The 17,469-nt window shown below is 44.6% G+C and overlaps 1 protein-coding gene across 3 annotated transcripts; it reads right to left on the bottom strand.

The window, feature by feature from the left end:
- Nucleotides 1–3,106: 3,106 nt before the first annotated feature.
- Nucleotides 3,107–12,516, bottom strand: SMKR1 (small lysine rich protein 1). 3 transcript variants are annotated; one of them, XM_074942738.1, is made up of 3 exons: nucleotides 12,358–12,516; nucleotides 10,396–10,457; nucleotides 3,107–3,471 (listed from the first exon to the last, which is right to left on the bottom strand). In XM_074942738.1, the coding sequence occupies exons 2-3, from the start codon at nucleotides 10,396–10,398 to the stop codon at nucleotides 3,268–3,270; spliced, it is 207 nt and encodes a 68-aa protein (XP_074798839.1). In that variant the 5' UTR covers nucleotides 10,399–10,457; nucleotides 12,358–12,516; the 3' UTR covers nucleotides 3,107–3,267. The 3 variants fall into 3 exon arrangements, with proteins under 3 accessions (XP_074798839.1, XP_074798838.1, XP_074798837.1); XM_074942737.1 differs by lacking the exon at nucleotides 12,358–12,516 and adding an exon at nucleotides 11,909–11,949; XM_074942736.1 differs by lacking the exon at nucleotides 12,358–12,516 and adding an exon at nucleotides 11,489–11,700.
- Nucleotides 12,517–17,469: the final 4,953 nt, after the last annotated feature.

Raw genomic sequence — 17,469 nt, forward strand, 5'->3', positions numbered from 1 at the left:
CAATACTCAGTCTGTTACAGATATGTTAAAAGACTGGATTTACATAGGAACATAGCCATGCCAAACTGGACTGGTGCTCTATCTAGTCCAGTATCCTGTCTTTGACAGTAACCAGTACTAGCTGCTTAAGAGGAAGTTCCAAGAAATCCTGCATTAGGCAGTTATAGAATAACCTGCCTTTAGGGAAGTTATTTTCCTAAATTCATTAGTAAGAGACTGACTTGTGCAACAAAGTAGAAGGTTTTCTCTCTCTTCCAAGCTCTTGGTGTTTTTTAAAGTCCTTGCTAATGCAACTCAGGATTTTTTTTTAATCTATGTAAAATATCCAAATGTTTTGTTAAGTAATTTGAAAGTGCATAGAAGTCACATCACACTTTTCCTTTGCCCCAGTAACTGAAAGATGGTAATTCTCTCCCTCAGAGAATCTACCACACTGATACACTGCTGTGAGGATAGCAGGTCAATGAAGGAGCTGTATGTGCTGGGCCTGCTGCAGAGCTTCTCTGGAGCACTCAGGAGATCAGGTAGAAGAGGAGACTCAGCAGGCCCTGAAACGGGAAGGCTCGCCACACAAGGAGACAAATCTGAGTCTCTCAGTGGACTGGCAGAAGCTACTTGGTTCTCCAGTTTCTGAAGTCAAACCTCCCTAGCTGAGATTAATTGGAGAAGCTTTAGATTTACCAACAGACCTGAATGAATTGCTAGTGATGAGCTTTTGGGCCCAACAGTGAGTGAGGAAGCTTTAGGAGTTGTCTGCTAGGCGTCAGAGTAGCAGCTGTGTTAGTCTGTATTCGCAAAAAGAAAAGGAGTACTTGTGGCACCTTAGAGACTAACCAATTTATTTGAGCATAAGCTTTCGTGAGCTATGGCTGTGATGCTCTGCTGATTTATGAAGCCTTCCCCTTCAGGCCTGAAACAGGGCGAGGACCTTTTCAATTCGCCTGACAGACTTGCTTGCTACCTCTCAGGCTTAGGAGATGCCTCCTCAGAAGCTGCATAGCAGCCAGCACAATAGTTTCTTTGCTTTTTGGTAATTTTCTCTTTCCTCCATTTTTTAAAAGGAAATTTTCCCCTCCAGCCCCACCTGCCGTGACTGTTAGCAAGAACAAATGGCATAAAAGGAAGGAGAGGCCATAGGCACTTCTAATTTAGTGACAGCAGAAATAGAACTTGGTTCATTCTGTTTCAAGGGATATATAGAGCCCTTTCACTTGAGCTACAGGTGAATCACTTAGCAACATAGACCACATGACATACAGCTAAATAGTCTTAATTGTAATGTGTTCATGAACAATCTACAAACCAAGATTTAACACACTTTGAATAATTAATAGATTTAAGAAAATGTCAGCTCCTTGCGGGCATTTCACAGAAAGAGGCTATATGCATGGAAAGAATTATTTACCCAGCTCTTCTGGGCAGTGTCCCTTGAAAATAAGCCAAAAGTGCTGGAGACACTAAGTCTTGGAGGACAGCTGGCAAAGCACAAATATGTTCCAGTGCCTGGATGCGCAATCTCTTCTGGATTCTGGGACGGAACTTCGCACCCGCTCTGCATCCAGGCTTATCATTCATCCAACAGCTTTATTTGGGTATCAGATTGTATCACTTTTCCTCAAGTATCTTTTGCCTCTTTTGTAAATTGATCCTGTACACCTGTCTGACAAATCATCCAAAAACTGGTTCAAGCTCTGGTGTAGCTTGGGATGCACTGTGCATATAGGGCAGAACTTTGCCCTCTCTCTCTGGGGCCACAGTATGGAGGGGAAAGAAGAGTCACAGCTGTATGGTGGGACCAGAGACTTCCTGCTGGATGATGGCGGTAGAATGTGATTCTATGGTGAGAACCTGCCACTGGGGGTGGGAGGGTGGCATGCTGGGCAGTATAGCAGACAGGTCAAGGCCAGTTATATCTGTGCAACACCACTAGAGTAGCAGGTTTGCACTAGTGTAAAGGATGGAAGTATTTGGCCCTCTAAGCAGAGCCACAGAGCTATGAACTCCCCAAATGAGACCTGTGCGTAGAGCCATTCTTATGTTTTTATGAAATCTCCATCTTGCAGGGCCTACCAGGCATTTAATACTAAGATGGGTCAAATTATTATTGGTTCTAAGTTGCTCTTCCAAAGTCCGTAACACACTTTACCTAGAACTCAGAAAGGTGTCCAATTCTTCCTTACTTCAAAGACAGGCAGAAATTGCTTTCAGTCCAATTCTTCAGGGGCTGTTCAAACAATGATGCCAAACCTGCAACCAAAGGGGCCATAACCCAGGCAGAGACTGGCTGAAAGTTTCCTGCTCATGTTATGCCAGATGGGGTGGAGCAGAAGCTTTCATGCTGGCAATAACCTGAGCATCCTAGGGAATCAGGATGTCTCCCTCTTTTATTGTAGCCCTGGCTCGTTGCAGATTCTCCTCTCCTCCTTTTTAAGGAGGACACTTCTATCCAATCATCCCCTAACTTCCCCCACCACATACATCAGTTCTTGACACATTCCCTATTGGCCCAATCCTCCGAGCTGGCAATGAATAAGAATGTGGGATAGTGAAGAAAAACATTTCATACCAAATCCTGGGTCTTGTAGGTGGGAGTGGATGGGATAAAATGTGCTTGAACCAGCCCTGTGATAAATATGTGCCATGGGCACACAAACTTTGCCCAACAGGTGACTGGTTAGCAGTTTGCCAGGCACCCAAGAGTTGCATTTAATCTGTATAAAATGGAGCTGCTTGTAGCCACTCTAATCTTTAACACAAAGCTTGTGGCTTTCAGCCAAGATGCTCGGATTGAGAGAGATCACTGCATGCTGGGCCATGAAGTCTCCATGGGCTGCATTTTATGAGACTGCACTTTGGCAACCCTTGGTTTAAGTAATGGCAGACACACCAGCTTTGGTGTGCACTGGCTTTCAGGGACTACATTAGATTTCTAGGAGCAGGAGTAGCAGCAGGAGCTACGAGTACAAAACAAATCCCTCCCCCCCCACACACATCATTAGAATTGCTCACAGAGGTGCAATGTTTTATTTGCTGCCAGAATTAGCAGGCAAACGGCCATGGTTAGTATTACACTGGCACAGTAAGCATCTTAAATTAACATTTACTATCCTCAGCTCGAATCATAACAAGAGTTTCTTAAGTACTGGCCTTCACAGTGATTATGGCAAACCTTAAGAGTTAAAAACCTGAGTGATCAGTTTGCTTTCAATCCTTTTCATGGTGAAGCTTGATGTATCATGGGTCCCTTGCCTTCCATCCATCTGATTACTACTTTCCTTTCTTCCCTTTCTTTTTGGGGGAGTCAGGCCAGTTAAAGCCACGGAACTCCAGGCAGGCAGCAGCATTGTGAGAAATGTAGTAGGCATTGAGCATGGCAGCTGGGCTAAGGATATCCACTTCGCTCACTGGCTTCTTTGTTTTCTTCCTGGAGCCTTTGGATTTGCTGCGTGTGGATTTGCCACCTTTACCTGCCTGTAAAAGCAGAACAACAACAAAACACCCAGGGATTGCAAATAGATCTGGATCACGATTGTGTCAATGCCATCTACAAGACCTCAGAGCACCTCACTCCTACATTGCAATACTACCTTTCTCCTCCAGTACTGGGGTCCCACCTAAAGCTACACTGCTGCACCAAAATCATGATCTGCAGCACCCCCAGTGAAGTTAGTCCAGGGTCTCTTGACCACAGACTACTACCCTGGGTGTGGATTTTGTTAGATGGACTAATAGCTATGACATAGTAGGACAAACCTACCAAAGTGATATCTACTCTATGGACCAGGTTAGATTGTGAAAAGGTCAACAGAAAGGAAAGGCTGCATAGATATTTTTGATAAAACTGGTGGATTAAAGCGAGCAATCTAACCAGTCAATTAGTGCTCCAAACTGTGTTTATCTCTAGTTAAAAAACTGTATCTGCACAGGCTGAAAGTTGTTAGTCCATACAGAACAGATAGTTACTAAGAGCTTCTTGAACGAATGCACTAAAATGTCATTCTGAAGCACATAATATGTTGTATCACCATCCTCTACTCTTCGCCTGTTTGTCTTGAGACTGTAAACCAGGATGGTACAGCACCCAACTGGGGCCTTTGGCTGCTTCCATAATATAAATATGTACTACTACTGCGTCTAAGAGCAAAACCATAACTACCCGTTTAGCAAATACATCTATACTGAGCAAGTATCTATTTAATACTCACCAAGAGCCTGATAGAAACCCTACTGAAGTCAATGGAAAGACTCCAATCAAATTGAATGGATTTGGCTCAGGCCCTTTGCTCCCATCGTGCTGCCTCAGAGGACAGATTCTCTGCATATGGTCATTTTGAACATTTAAAGATCTAGTCAAGAATCTGTAGAGAAAACATGCAGAGGAAATATGGAAACACTTCAAGATGAGCAGATGCCATGAGGAGAAGGAAGTGTGATTTTTTGGGCTACAGCACATGTGCAGAGAATGGAATGAGGAGCCAGTTTCAAGAGGAAAGGTATTCAAGAATACCTACACTTCCCACGTGATTAAAGGCTCTTGGACTTTGTCCTCATGCCAGACACCACATCCACTGCACATGGGGTAGCCTGGTGTTACTGCCTACCTAGCAGTGCGTTATACAGGTAATTTCACATGCTCTTCTGAATGACTGGATTGATGCATTCTTCACAAGAAATGCATCAGTTGATGCACAAGAGAAACAAATGACTTTGATACAGTCAGAAAAGTTATGAACATCACCACCACTTCAGGAGACAACGTTATCACTATGGGAACAGGAGTGCATGTACCACATTTTTACAACATAAACCATGAGAAGTACCTCCATGGCTCAGTACATGTCAGCAGAAGAGAGGCATAAATGGAAACTCAGTGACACAGTCCTGGAACATGACTCATCTAAATCAATCCACAGATAAACATGAAGGAACATGTATGGTAAAAATAAGAGGAAATGCAATTCAAATGAAACACAGAGCTAAACTGCAGCATCCTCAGAAAGAGAAAACAAAATTCCCCCCCGAAGGAAAATGCAGAGCACAAGCTGTAGGGCAGTGGTTCTCAAACTTTTGTACTGGTGACCCCTTTCACATAGCAAGCCTCTCAGTGCGACCCTCCCTTTATAAATTAAAAACATCTTTTACATATTTAACACCATTATAAATGCTGGAGGCAAAGCGGGGTTTGCGGTGGAGACTGACAGCTCGCGACCCCCCATGTAATAACTTCACAACCCCCTGAGGGGTCCCAACCTGCAGTTTGAGAACCCCTGCTGTAGGGAATGAAGGTTTAGGATACAACACTACCTGTCATGTGGAAAGCAAACTGCTTGCAATCAGACATCGATTAGCATAAGTGACAAACTTTCATACAAGTAGTAATTGCATAGCTATAATTTGCTGAATACTCATTGTAATGGAATGTGTATGGTTTATGACATAAGTGCACCGCTTATGTAGACTGATTTTTAAGCAAGCCTCCTGAAATACACTCCCATACATTTGTGCCCTGAAAACAGATGCACTGGCAAATTTTTGAAGTGCAATTACTTTCCTGCTGGAAGTTTGGCCCATAGTATTAAAGTGTGCACAGCATTTTGTGATCTTTCAGAATGAAAAGGAGTACTTGTGGCACCTTAGAGACTAACCAATTTATTTGAGCATAAGCTTTCGTGAGTTACAGCAAGTTACTCTGAAACCTGTCAGAATGAAAGGCACTGTATTTAAGTGCAAGTTGTTATGGGGCCACACAGTTATTCGGGAGGTGGCAATTGTCTCACCACTATTTCTCTCCTTCATTGTGAGAAATGCCTCTGACCTCCCGCTACTTTGCTTGCCCACAATCATTATCAGCAGTGAAGTACTTTCATTATTTCTGATGAGCTCTAGGTCCCCATTTCCTGTCTCTCCATTAAACTGCAGAACAGGAAGCTGAAGTCTGCATGTTGCAACATGTCTAGTAACACTAGAGCAGTGCTACTCAAAGTGGTGGTCTGCGGACCGGTGCCAGTCCGCAAGCCATCAGCTGCCGGTCTGCGTGCACATTGGAAAAAAAAAAATTGCCGGTCCCCCACATTATATAGCTTGAGAAGCACTGTCCTAGAGGATTCCAACCTAGGGATCTCTTACAAACTTCCCAGGCATCCAAGGGCTGCATCTCACTTGTATGGCATTGAACAGATCATGGCCCTCCCTCATCTCACAGAGGCATAGCTCAGACAGTTCACAGATCCAAACAAGATCTAAGTACCTATTCTTGTGGCACCTTAGAGACTAACCAATTTATTTGAGCATAAGCTTTTGTGAACTACAGCTCACTTCATCGGATGCATACTGTGGAAAGTACACAAGATCTTTTTATACACACAAAGCATGAAAAAATGGGTGTTTACCACTACAAAAGGCTTATCTTTAGATAAGCTATTACCAGCAGGAGAGTGGGGTGGGGGGAGAGAAAACCTTTTGTAGTGGTAAACACTCATTTTTTCATGCTTTGTGTGTATAAAAAGATCTTGTGTACTTTCCACAGTATGCATCCGATGAAGTGAGCTGTAGCTCACGAAAGCTTTAACCAATTTATTTGAGCATGTCTCTAAGGTGCCACAAGTACTCCTTTTCTTTTTGCGAATACAGACTAACACGGCTGTTACTCTGAAACCAGTACCTATTCTATTCTGGTTCTTATTCCATGCCCAGCACCACGGTATTTTGGCACCTTCCGAAGATGCTGGACATTTCTACTCTTGTGGAAAGTGCAACGGAATCTTTATTGACCCCAAGTGGTCAGAATTTTATATATATACAATGCACAAAGCCTTGGAAACAAGCAGGGAGAACTGGAGGTCCTGGTGATGTCAAGGAACTATGACGTGATTGGAATAACAGAGACTTGGTGGGATAACTCACATGACTGGAGTACAGTCATGGATGGTTATAAACTGTTCAGGAAGGACAGGCAGGGCAGAAAAGGTGGGGGAGTAGCACTGTATGTAAGGGAGCAGTATGACTGCTCAGAGCTCCGGTACGAAACTGTGGAAAAACCTGAGTGTCTCTGGATTAAGTTTAGAAGTGTGTGCAACAAGAGTGATGTAGTGGTGGGAGTCTGCTATAGACCACCGGACCAGGGGGATGAGGTGGATGAGGCTTTCTTCCGGCAACTCACGGAAGCTACTAGATCGCATGCCCTGATTCTCATGAGTGACTTTAATTTTCCTGATATCTGCTGGGAGAGCAATACAGCGGTGCATAGACAATCCAGGAAGTTTTTGGAAAGCATAGGGGACAATTTCCTGGCGCAAGTGCTAGGGGAGCCAACTAGGGGGGGCGCTTTTCTTGACCTGCTGCTCACAAACCGGGTAGAATTAGTGGGGGAAGCAAAAGTGGATGGGAATCTGGGAGGCAGTGACCATGAGTTGGTTGAGTTCAGGATCCCGACGCAGGGAAGAAAGGTAAGCAGCAGGATACGGACCCTGGACTTCAGGAAAGCAGACTTCGACTCCCTCAGGGAACGGATGGGTAGGATCCCCTGGGGGACTATCATGAAGGGGAAGGGAGTCCAGGAGAGCTGGCTGTATTTCAAGGAATCCCTGTTGAGGTTACAGGGACAAACCATCCCGATGAGTCGAAAGAATAGTAAACATGGCAAGCGACCAGCTTGGCTTAATGGTGAAATCCTAGCGGATCTTAAACATAAAAAAGAAGCTTACAAGAAGTGGAAGGTTGGACATATGACCAGGGAAGAGTATAAAAATATTGCTCGGGCATGTAGGAAAGATATAAGGAGGGCCAAATCGCACCTGGAGCTGCAGCTAGCAAGAGATGTCAAGAGTAACAAGAAGGGTTTCTTCAGGTATGTTGGCAACAAGAAGAAAGCCAAGGAAAGTGTGGGCCCCTTACTGAATGAGGGAGGCAACCTAGTGACAGAGGATGTGGAAAAAGCTAATGTACTCAATGCTTTTTTTGCCTCTGTTTTCACTAACAAGGTCAGCTCCCAGACTGCTGCGCTGGGCATCACAGAATGGGGAAGAGATGGCCAGCCCTCTGTGGAGATAGAGGTGGTTAGGGACTATTTAGAAAAGCTGGACGTGCACAAGTCCATGGGGCCGGACGAGTTACATCCGAGAGTGCTGAAGGAATTGGCGGCTGTGATTGCAGAGCCCTTGGCCATTATCTTTGAAAACTCGTGGCGAACGGGGGAAGTCCCGGATGACTGGAAAAAGGCTAATGTAGTGCCAATCTTTAAAAAAGGGAAGGAGGAGGATCCTGGGAACTACAGGCCAGTCAGCCTCACCTCAGTCCCTGGAAAAATCATGGAGCAGGTCCTCAAAGAATCAATCCTGAAGCACTTACATGAGAGGAAAGTGATCAGGAACAGTCAGCATGGATTCACCAAGGGAAGGTCATGCCTGACTAATCTAATCGCCTTTTATGATGAGATTACTGGTTCTGTGGATGAAGGGAAAGCAGTGGATGTATTGTTTCTTGACTTTAGCAAAGCTTTTGACACGGTCTCCCACAGTATTCTTGTCAGCAAGTTAAGGAAGTATGGGCTAGATGAATGCACTATAAGGTGGGTAGAAAGCTGGCTAGATTGTCGGGCTCAACGGGTAGTGATAAATGGCTCCATGTCTAGTTGGCAGCCGGTGTCAAGTGGAGTGCCCCAGGGGTCGGTCCTGGGGCCGGTTTTGTTCAATATCTTCATAAATGATCTGGAGGATGGTGTGGATTGCACTCTCAGCAAATTTGCAGATGATACTAAACTGGGAGGAGTGGTAGATACGCTGGAGGGGAGGGATAGGATACAGAAGGACCTAGACAAATTGGAGGATTGGGCCAAAAGAAATCTGATGAGGTTCAATAAGGATAAGTGCAGGGTCCTGCACTTAGGATGGAAGAATCCAATGCACCGCTACAGACTAGGGACCGAATGGCTAGGCAGCAGTTCTGCGGAAAAGGACCTAGGGGTGACAGTGGACGAGAAGCTGGATATGAGTCAACAGTGTGCCCTTGTTGCCAAGAAGGCCAATGGCATTTTGGGATGTATAAGTAGGGGCATAGCCAGCAGATCGAGGGATGTGATCGTTCCCCTCTATTCGACACTGGTGAGGCCTCATCTGGAGTACTGTGTCCAGTTTTGGGCCCCACACTACAAGAAGGATGTGGATAAATTGGAGAGAGTCCAGCGAAGGGCAACAAAAATGATTAGGGGTCTAGAGCACATGACTTATGACGAGAGGCTGAGGGAGCTGGGATTGTTTAGTCTGCAGAAGAGAAGAATGAGGGGGGATTTGATAGCTGCTTTCAACTACCTGAAAGGGGGTTCCAAAGAGGATGGCTCTAGACTGTTCTCAATGGTAGCAGATGACAGAACGAGGAGTAATGGTCTCAAGTTGCAATGGGGGAGGTTTAGATTGGATATTAGGAAAAACTTTTTCACTAAGAGGGTGGTGAAACACTGGAATGCGTTACCTAGGGAGGTGGTAGAATCTCCTTCCTTAGAGGTTTTTAAGGTCAGGCTTGACAAAGCCCTGGCTGGGATGATTTAACTGGGAATTGGTCCTGCTTCGAGCAGGGGGTTGGACTAGATGACCTTCTGGGGTCCCTTCCAACCCTGATATTCTATGATATTCTAATTTTAATTTTACGAAGCATGTGTAATGCTCTACTGCCTACTTACAAATATGGCAAAGCAGAATCTGGTGCATCCAAACATACAACTTAAAACGTACGTTAGGAGGTCAGTTTGTGTTCATCAGCCTTGAAAATGAGCCTTTCAGCTTCATAATACAGTAGAACCCCAATGTAATGAACGCTGGTCTTACAAATGACTGGTTATATGAACCGTTTTTATCCCTTGATCAATAAGGTACACATGTATTTACTTGAATAAGGAGCACAGGTCAGGTGCACTCACAGCATGGGTGTACTGACCTTCCTTACACACTGCTCAAAGTGCCTTTTTAGTAATATAACAAAAGTGCTGTATGAAGAACACGTCGACATCCCTTCACATTCTGAAGTCTTCAGTGCACTGGAAATCCCTTAGCAGTGGTTTGATGAACAAGAAGAAAACGATGCAGTGTAACTTGGTGGCAAAGAAGAGATGCAGTTCTTTTAAAGAGAAATCAGCTATTTATTTAACCAGTGACTATAGGGACACAACAGCACAATATGTTCATACAATACTGTATGAAGTAGTGAAATCCATCTGCAAGATTGTAACGGGCATATTGTATACATTTATTACTATTCATTATGTACACTATCACTGAACAATTAGTAAGCAAGTTTATGCACCCTTCCTACTCTAATTTTGAACTCCTCAGTTCCCAATTAGTTCACAGATTGTTCTGCATAAATAAATATAATTGTACATTTAAAAAAATTAACTTGTATTACCATGGTAAGTCCTTTTATTGACCTGAACTGATGGACTCAGCATGAAGCCCTGAAGATAGACCCTGCAATATACAAATCATGCAAAGGGTTACATGCTATGCAGATATCACAGTATTGCTCTCTATTCCCCCTCATCCCTATGGCCATTTACAAAAAGGAAATGGAACAGGTAATAAAATGAGCTCCACCAAAAAAAACTTCTATCTTGTACAGATAACTACAGTAGGCTAGAACTGTTTTAATTGTAAATGGCAAGAACAGATCTGTTGAATCATCTACACCAGTTGTTCATGACTCCATAGTCTGCTAAAGATTTCTAGCTTTGCTCTGAGACAGGAGTTCTCCTGTGTTGTAAGAGACCATCTGAATATCAGAAGTGCAATGAGTTGAGAAAGAGGGTGAGGGAAGAGACCTAAATTGCAGCTCACTGTGTTACACAGATAGCAAACTGGGAAAGAATCTAGTGGTGGTAGATGTGCAATAGTTCTGTTAAGTTACTACAGTTTATAATTAACAACCCTTCCCCTTAAAAATCAACCTCAGTTCCTGCAGTTTCAAAATTGCATTTTTGATTGGAGAGGGAAGGAAACATTCTCTCTCAGGTATTTCTTAAGCTCCTATCACCACAGTATCTCACTGCAACTCCACTGCTGCAAAGCAGGGGAAGAAGAAACAGGAGAATTCGATCGCCGAGGAAACTTTCTCACACGTGATCAGCACTGCACCTTCCTGTCCAAGGAAGTTGAGCAGCACTGGAACAGGAGATCCCTAGAGGATTTTAAGCCCAGGTAGGGGTGGTCGAGGTGTACTGAATCTTGCCTCAGCTCAGCGGGGACGAGGACTAGATGCCCTCTTGAGGACCCTTCCAGACCTACACTTCTGTGATTTATTTTCTCCTTGCAGAAAGGCGAGTTGAGGACAGCCTGCAGGGCTGTCTTGCCAGGCCTCGCACTCGTCCCCCAGCCGGGAGCGCCCCTCACAATCCCAGAGCCGCACAGGGGACGTTACAGCCACCTTACACCCAAGCCCCAAACCAGCCACGTAGCCGCGTAACCCCAGGAACACCGCACCGTTGAACAGCCCGATTACCAACCCGTGCGCTGGGAGCGATGCTGCACGCCTGCCCGGGCGCAGGGCTGCAACCCCCGTGGCCAGGGAACACGCCCCTCGGCGCGCGTGCAAACACACCGCCTCTCCTGCACGGGCTGCAGCCCGGAGCGCGTGGCAGCAGGGCTGGCCGGACCCGGAGGCGGCTCGCGCTCCCCGCCGGGGCCAGGCGAGGCAGCCAGCGGGCGTGGCCTCCTCCCAGGAGTGGGCGGGGTCTCCCCTTTGTTTACACCTCCCACGTCCCGTTACCAAGGCGCGGGCGAGGCTCGGCCAGACCCCGCCCCCGCCCGCCTGCGTACTCTCCGCGGGGGCGGGGGGGGGGGCCGGAAACCCGGGGAGAGGCGCCCGCGCTAAGGGGATGATTTTCGCGCGCCCGTTCCACCTGTTGGGCCCAACGGTCACCCACCTCAAGGAAAGGGCGGGAAAGCTCTCCCGGGGCAGCGCGGTGTCGCCTCTCCCCGCTGTCAATAATTGGAGAATCTTTCAGGAAACAGCGCTAGGGGCCGACCGGCCTCCCCCACCACACACCCCCAAAGGGCCGACTCGCCTCCCCTACCACACACACCCAAAGCGCAAGGGGACAACCAGCCTTTCCCCCCCCCGCCCCATGCTCCCACAGTGCAAGGGGCTGACGAGTCTCCCCCTCGCCCCCAAACTGCGAGCAGTGGACCATGACCAGCCTTCCCCTCTACTCCCAAAGCACAAGGGGTTAATCAGTCTCTCCTCCCCACAAACTAAGTGCAAGGAGCTGGCCAGAATCCCGCCCCAAGGAAATCTCACAACCCCTATCCCCAGTTTTCATTAAAATAAGTGAGAAAAATTCCTTGTTTTTTGGTGATGAGGGTCAGGTCTTACCTCGCAGACTCCTGTTAAAGTACTATAGACCCAAGGCAGAGCTTGGAAGCTTTTTACTTTCCTCAGCAGATGTTGGTCCAATAAAAGGTATTAACTCACCCACCTTGCCCAGCACAGCTAACATTGCATTACTACCTGTTTATTTCACTGATAGGACAGTTTAGTCCCCCAGTTTCCTGTCTCATGTCATTTGAAGGCGGGACAGCCACACCAATGGCATCGTTCAGTCCCTACACATTTCACCTAAAGGACTGGAGTTTGGTGATGTTCAGGGATGGGGCCGGGGGAGAGCAATTCAGTTGTTTCCAGCGTTCCCTGTAGTCGTTCACTGAAAGCATAATTCCCAGAAGCAGTCTTTTGGCTGCCTTGATTTCCTTCAATGGGAATTCTAGAATCGTAGGACTGGAAGGGACCTCAAGAAGTCATCTAGTCCAGTCCCCTGCACTCATGGCAGCAATAAGTTTTGTCTAGACCATCCCTGACAGGTGTTTGTCTAACCTGCCCTTAAAAAATCTCCGATGATGGAGATTTCACAATCTTCCCATACAATTTATTCCAGTGCTCAACCACCCAGACAGGAAGTTTTTCCTAATTTCCAATCTAAACCGTCCTTGCTGCAATTTAAGCCCGTTGCTTCTTGTCCTAGTGTCAGAGGTTGAGAACAGTTCTTTTTCCTCCTCTTGGTAACAACCTTTTATGTACTTGAAAACGGTTATGGTCCCTCTCAGTCTTCTCCAGACTAAACAAACTCAGTTTTTTCAATTTTCCCTCAGAGGTCATGTTTTCTAGACTGTTAATCATTTTGGTTGTTCTCTGGATTTTCTCCAATTTGCCCACATCTTCCCTGAAACGTGGCACCCAGAACTGAACACAATACTCCAATTGAGGCCTAAGCAGCATGGAGTAGAGCAGAAGAATTACTCCTTGTGTCTTGCTTGCAAAGTTCCTGCTAATACATACCAGAATGATGTTTGATGTTTACTTTTCTTGCAACAGTGTTTCACTATTAACTCATATTTAGCTTATGATCCACTATGACTCCCAAATCCCTTTCCACAGTACTCCTTCCTAGGCAGTCATTTCCTAGTTTGTATGCATGCAACTGATTGTTCCTTCCTAAGTGGAGTACTTTGCATTTGCCCTTATTGAATTTCATCCTATTTACTTCAGACCATTTCTCCAGTTTGTCCAGATCATTTTGAATTTTAATCCTATCCTCCAAAGCAGCTGCAACCCCTCCCAGCTTGGTGTTGTCTACAAACATTATAAGTGTACTCTCAATGCCATTATCTAAATCATTGATGAAGATATTGAACAGAACCGGACCAAGAACTGATCCCTGGGGGACTCCACTTGTTATGTCCTTCCAGCATGACTATGAACCACTGATAATTACTCCCTGGGAACGATTTTCCAACCAGTTCTGCACCCACCTTATAGAAGCTCCATAGAGGTTGTATTTCCCTCATTTGTTTATGAGAAGGTCATGCAAGACAGTATCAAAAGCCTTACTAAAGTCAAGATATACCACATCTCCGCTTCCTCCCTATCCATTAAGTCTCTGGAGTACATCCACAGCCTGGATGGGTCATTCAGTCCATTTTTGCGAGCTTCAGTTTGTAGCAAGGTTCCTCCAGAGCTAAGAAGTAAGATTGAAGACCCATCCAAGCTGTGGATGTACTCTAGAGAGACTTAACTTAAGCCAGCAGTTTATTCCACCACTGCTACAAGCCTGAACCAAGAACTTTGCCATTACTGTATGTAATTGATTCCTTTAACCAATTTTAACTCTCACCTTTCTTTTTATAAATAAAACTTTAGATTTTAATTAATAAGAAGAATTGGCTGTAGCGTGTATTTGGGTAAGATCTGAAACATTCATTAACGTAGGAGGTAATGTGTCCATCCTTGGGGATTGGTAGAACTTTTTCTTTTATATGATGAAATAAGATTTATAAAAAATGTCATCATATTTGATGTGGGTACCTGGATGGGTGCCTGAGGCTGGATCACTTTAAGGGAACTGTGTTGTTTGGACTTCTGAGTAACCAGTAAGGTAATAAAGAAGCTGTTTTATTCTGGCATGGTGAATTGGAATATCCACTAGCTTTTGGGGATTTGGTTGCCCCATTCTTTGCAATTCACCCTAATTGAGTGACCACAGCTGGCTCCCCACTAGGACCCCGATCACAGTGATGTAGTCAGCGGGATGCACATTACCACAGGTTAATTGGGTTTTTGGATCAGAACCACACGCTTGTCAAAATTTAATTTTGATATTGGAGAGTTTAAGGGTTAAAAATCAGTTACAGTGAGTGACCCATGATCAAGATCCTGACAGAAAAAGGCTGGAAGAATTGTGCTTACAGAGAGGGTTATATTTTAAGCAAAAGGCTCCAGAGCAGGAACTGAAAAATCTGTTAATTGCCAGCAATAAAAAAGCAGACCCAGCAAAAATGGTTGTAGTGAGAAACCAGCAGCTAGAACTTGAACAAAAGCAAAACATAGCTGATATGGAAGGAGAAGCTGCTGAAAGAGAATGCCTGTGTTTTGAACATGAACAAAGAATGGCATATATTCGATTGCAGGAACTAGAAGCTAAGGCAAAAGTGGACAGACTTAAGCTCCAACTCAAGAGACTAAAGGAACAACAGGAACTGTATCATCCTGAAAAGCCAGTTCCTCTCAGCAGCAAAGATGGGGATAGAATCTATCCAGTTTGTAACAATGTTGGTATGTTGTTTGACTCTAAGCAGTTAAGTGTGTAACCAAATGTACCCCAACACTGCCACCTTTTATGTAAATGCTTTGACTGTGAGCTCAGGTGAATGTAACCCCATAACTTGTGCAGAGAATGTAAAAGTCAATGGTAAAAGCTGTTTAGGGCAAATTACAGCTTCTAATATCACTCTTGTTAAAGCAGATCTTGTCAAAGAGGAAGATTATTTACCAGACCAGAGTGTGAATATTGTAATCCTCCATGAATTTACTGTAAATGTGCCTTTAGCTAGAATCCATCTAGAATGGAATGGTGTTAAACATGAAGTTATAGCTGGTGTAAGGAAGTTATTGCCTAAGGATCTTTTGATTGGGGATGATATTAAAACTTTGTTTAGTCAAGTTGATGACATAAACCAGTCACAGGAAAGAAATAATCCTGAACCTGTGTATTAGGGGAAAGGATTTGCCTATGGAGGGTTTCTCCAAATGTTTGTCTGAGAAAGATGGCTGTTTGTCTGTGCAAAGAAGCAGTGCATATGTGGAAAAAATTTCTGAGTGTCTGTCTGGTATCTCAGAAGTGAATCTGGCATTAGATAAGGCTCAGGAAGATGTTTCTCTAGAGCAAATTAAAATTGGTGATCAGGTTAAAGCCCTAACTGAGGAAGGAAGGGGTACATTCTTGGTGAGTGATTAATTGTTGGCTAGTAAAGCTTGGGAAAGTAAGCCTGACCCAGGTAAAAGTGATGTGCTTAAAGTAGCTCAGTGTAATAAGAACTATTTGTGGAAAACAGCAGTTTATCTGTTAAGGGAGGGGAAGGCACAGAAAGTTTAGATGAGCATAGGCAGCCTTCTGAGCTGATGGCTTTGTCTAATCATCAGTTTGGAAAAGCAAGGTTAGTGGAACATGAGTATCCCTACACCTTATCTGTTACCTGTGTGGAGAATTGTGACAGTGATGAAAATGTTCCTGTGACTGTTAGGGGTAATGACTTGCCCATGAAGGGAGCTACCCCAGTCTCCAAGCAGTTGTCTGCAAATAGCCATGTGTGCTGGGACAAAGGAAAGGATATCCCAAGCCGTTTGTCTGTTAAAGGGGAATGCTTCTCCAGCTCTTTCCTGTTTGAAGAGCAGACAGAAGAAGCTTGTCAGCCTATGATGGTTGAAAATTTATAGGTTGACCCAGAGCTGATTCTGGATACAACTAAAGCCCAGGAAGGAAGTGGTCCTGAATTTGTGTCTGCTAGGGATGTTGACATTGTAACTAGGTTGCATCCAGTTAATGTCATAAATAGCTTCCAGAGACCAAGCGATTCTGGTGCTTCTATTTTGCCTGTTGCTAGTGTGTTGCTGGGTAAAGATATGACAACCTCGTCTAATCAGGGTGATATCATCGCCAGGCCACAAGAAAAGCATGAAGGTGATTTGACTACGATACCTACTGACAGTGTGGAAACTTGTCACGAGGAAGAGAATACTTCTAATCTCATGAGTATGAAGTCTAGCAGTTTACCTGAAAGGGGGTTTTGTGAAAATCCTTCTGATGGGTCAGAGGTGATTCTGGATTTAAGTGAAACCCAGAAATAGTCTGTTGTTGCTCAGGAAAATGTTCCTTTCGTGCAAGCCCTAGGTGAAAAGGGTAAGGGCAAAATTTCTGTGAAAAATGGGTTTTTGCTTAGAAAGATTCCTGAAGAGGAAAATCTTCATGGTAGTTTTTGCAAGCAGTTTACTGCATCTGATAGGTGTGGAAGTGATTTGATTAAGTTAACTCAGGGTGAGTCACTGTATAGAGAAAGCAACAGTTGTTCCAGTTCCTAACTGCCAGAGTCTTTCTGAGGTGTATAAATTCACTGACTTTGCTTTAGAAAGATGCAGTGTGGATAGCTTTGAAAAGGTCTGAAATGAAATAAAAATTGTTAGGGAATTTAAACAGCCCTATAAGCTTAACCAGCTTGTTGGGGAGACAATGTTGTTGGAACATGAATATCTCTATGTTGATTCTTTAAGTAAGCAGTCTGTGACTCAGATACTGAGGGAAGATCGGATTACTGGTTACAGGTTACAAGGATGCAGGCAGACTCTCATCTCTAGATATTTTGGATATGACTAGTCTTAATGGACTTGACATCTGATTCCATGTGGAAGCAGAGGTTGGTAATGGAAGGACAAAATAACCTTGAGTCTAACATGCTAGTGAAAATTCATGTTATCACTTTAAGATAGAGTCCAGCCTTGGAATTGGTAAAGCTTGGGGATTTGAAAACTAGTAAACAAGCTAGTGTCTGTGTTGATGCAAATTACCTGACTGACAGGGGGGAGAAAGACTTGCCCATAGCCATTAGCAAAGAGGACGCACCCAGCCAGCCAATGGAATCTGTTACACAAAAGAGTTCA

Source organism: Natator depressus, chromosome 1 (genome assembly GCF_965152275.1).
Source record: "Natator depressus isolate rNatDep1 chromosome 1, rNatDep2.hap1, whole genome shotgun sequence".
NCBI classification, from domain to species: Eukaryota; Metazoa; Chordata; order Testudines; family Cheloniidae; genus Natator; species Natator depressus.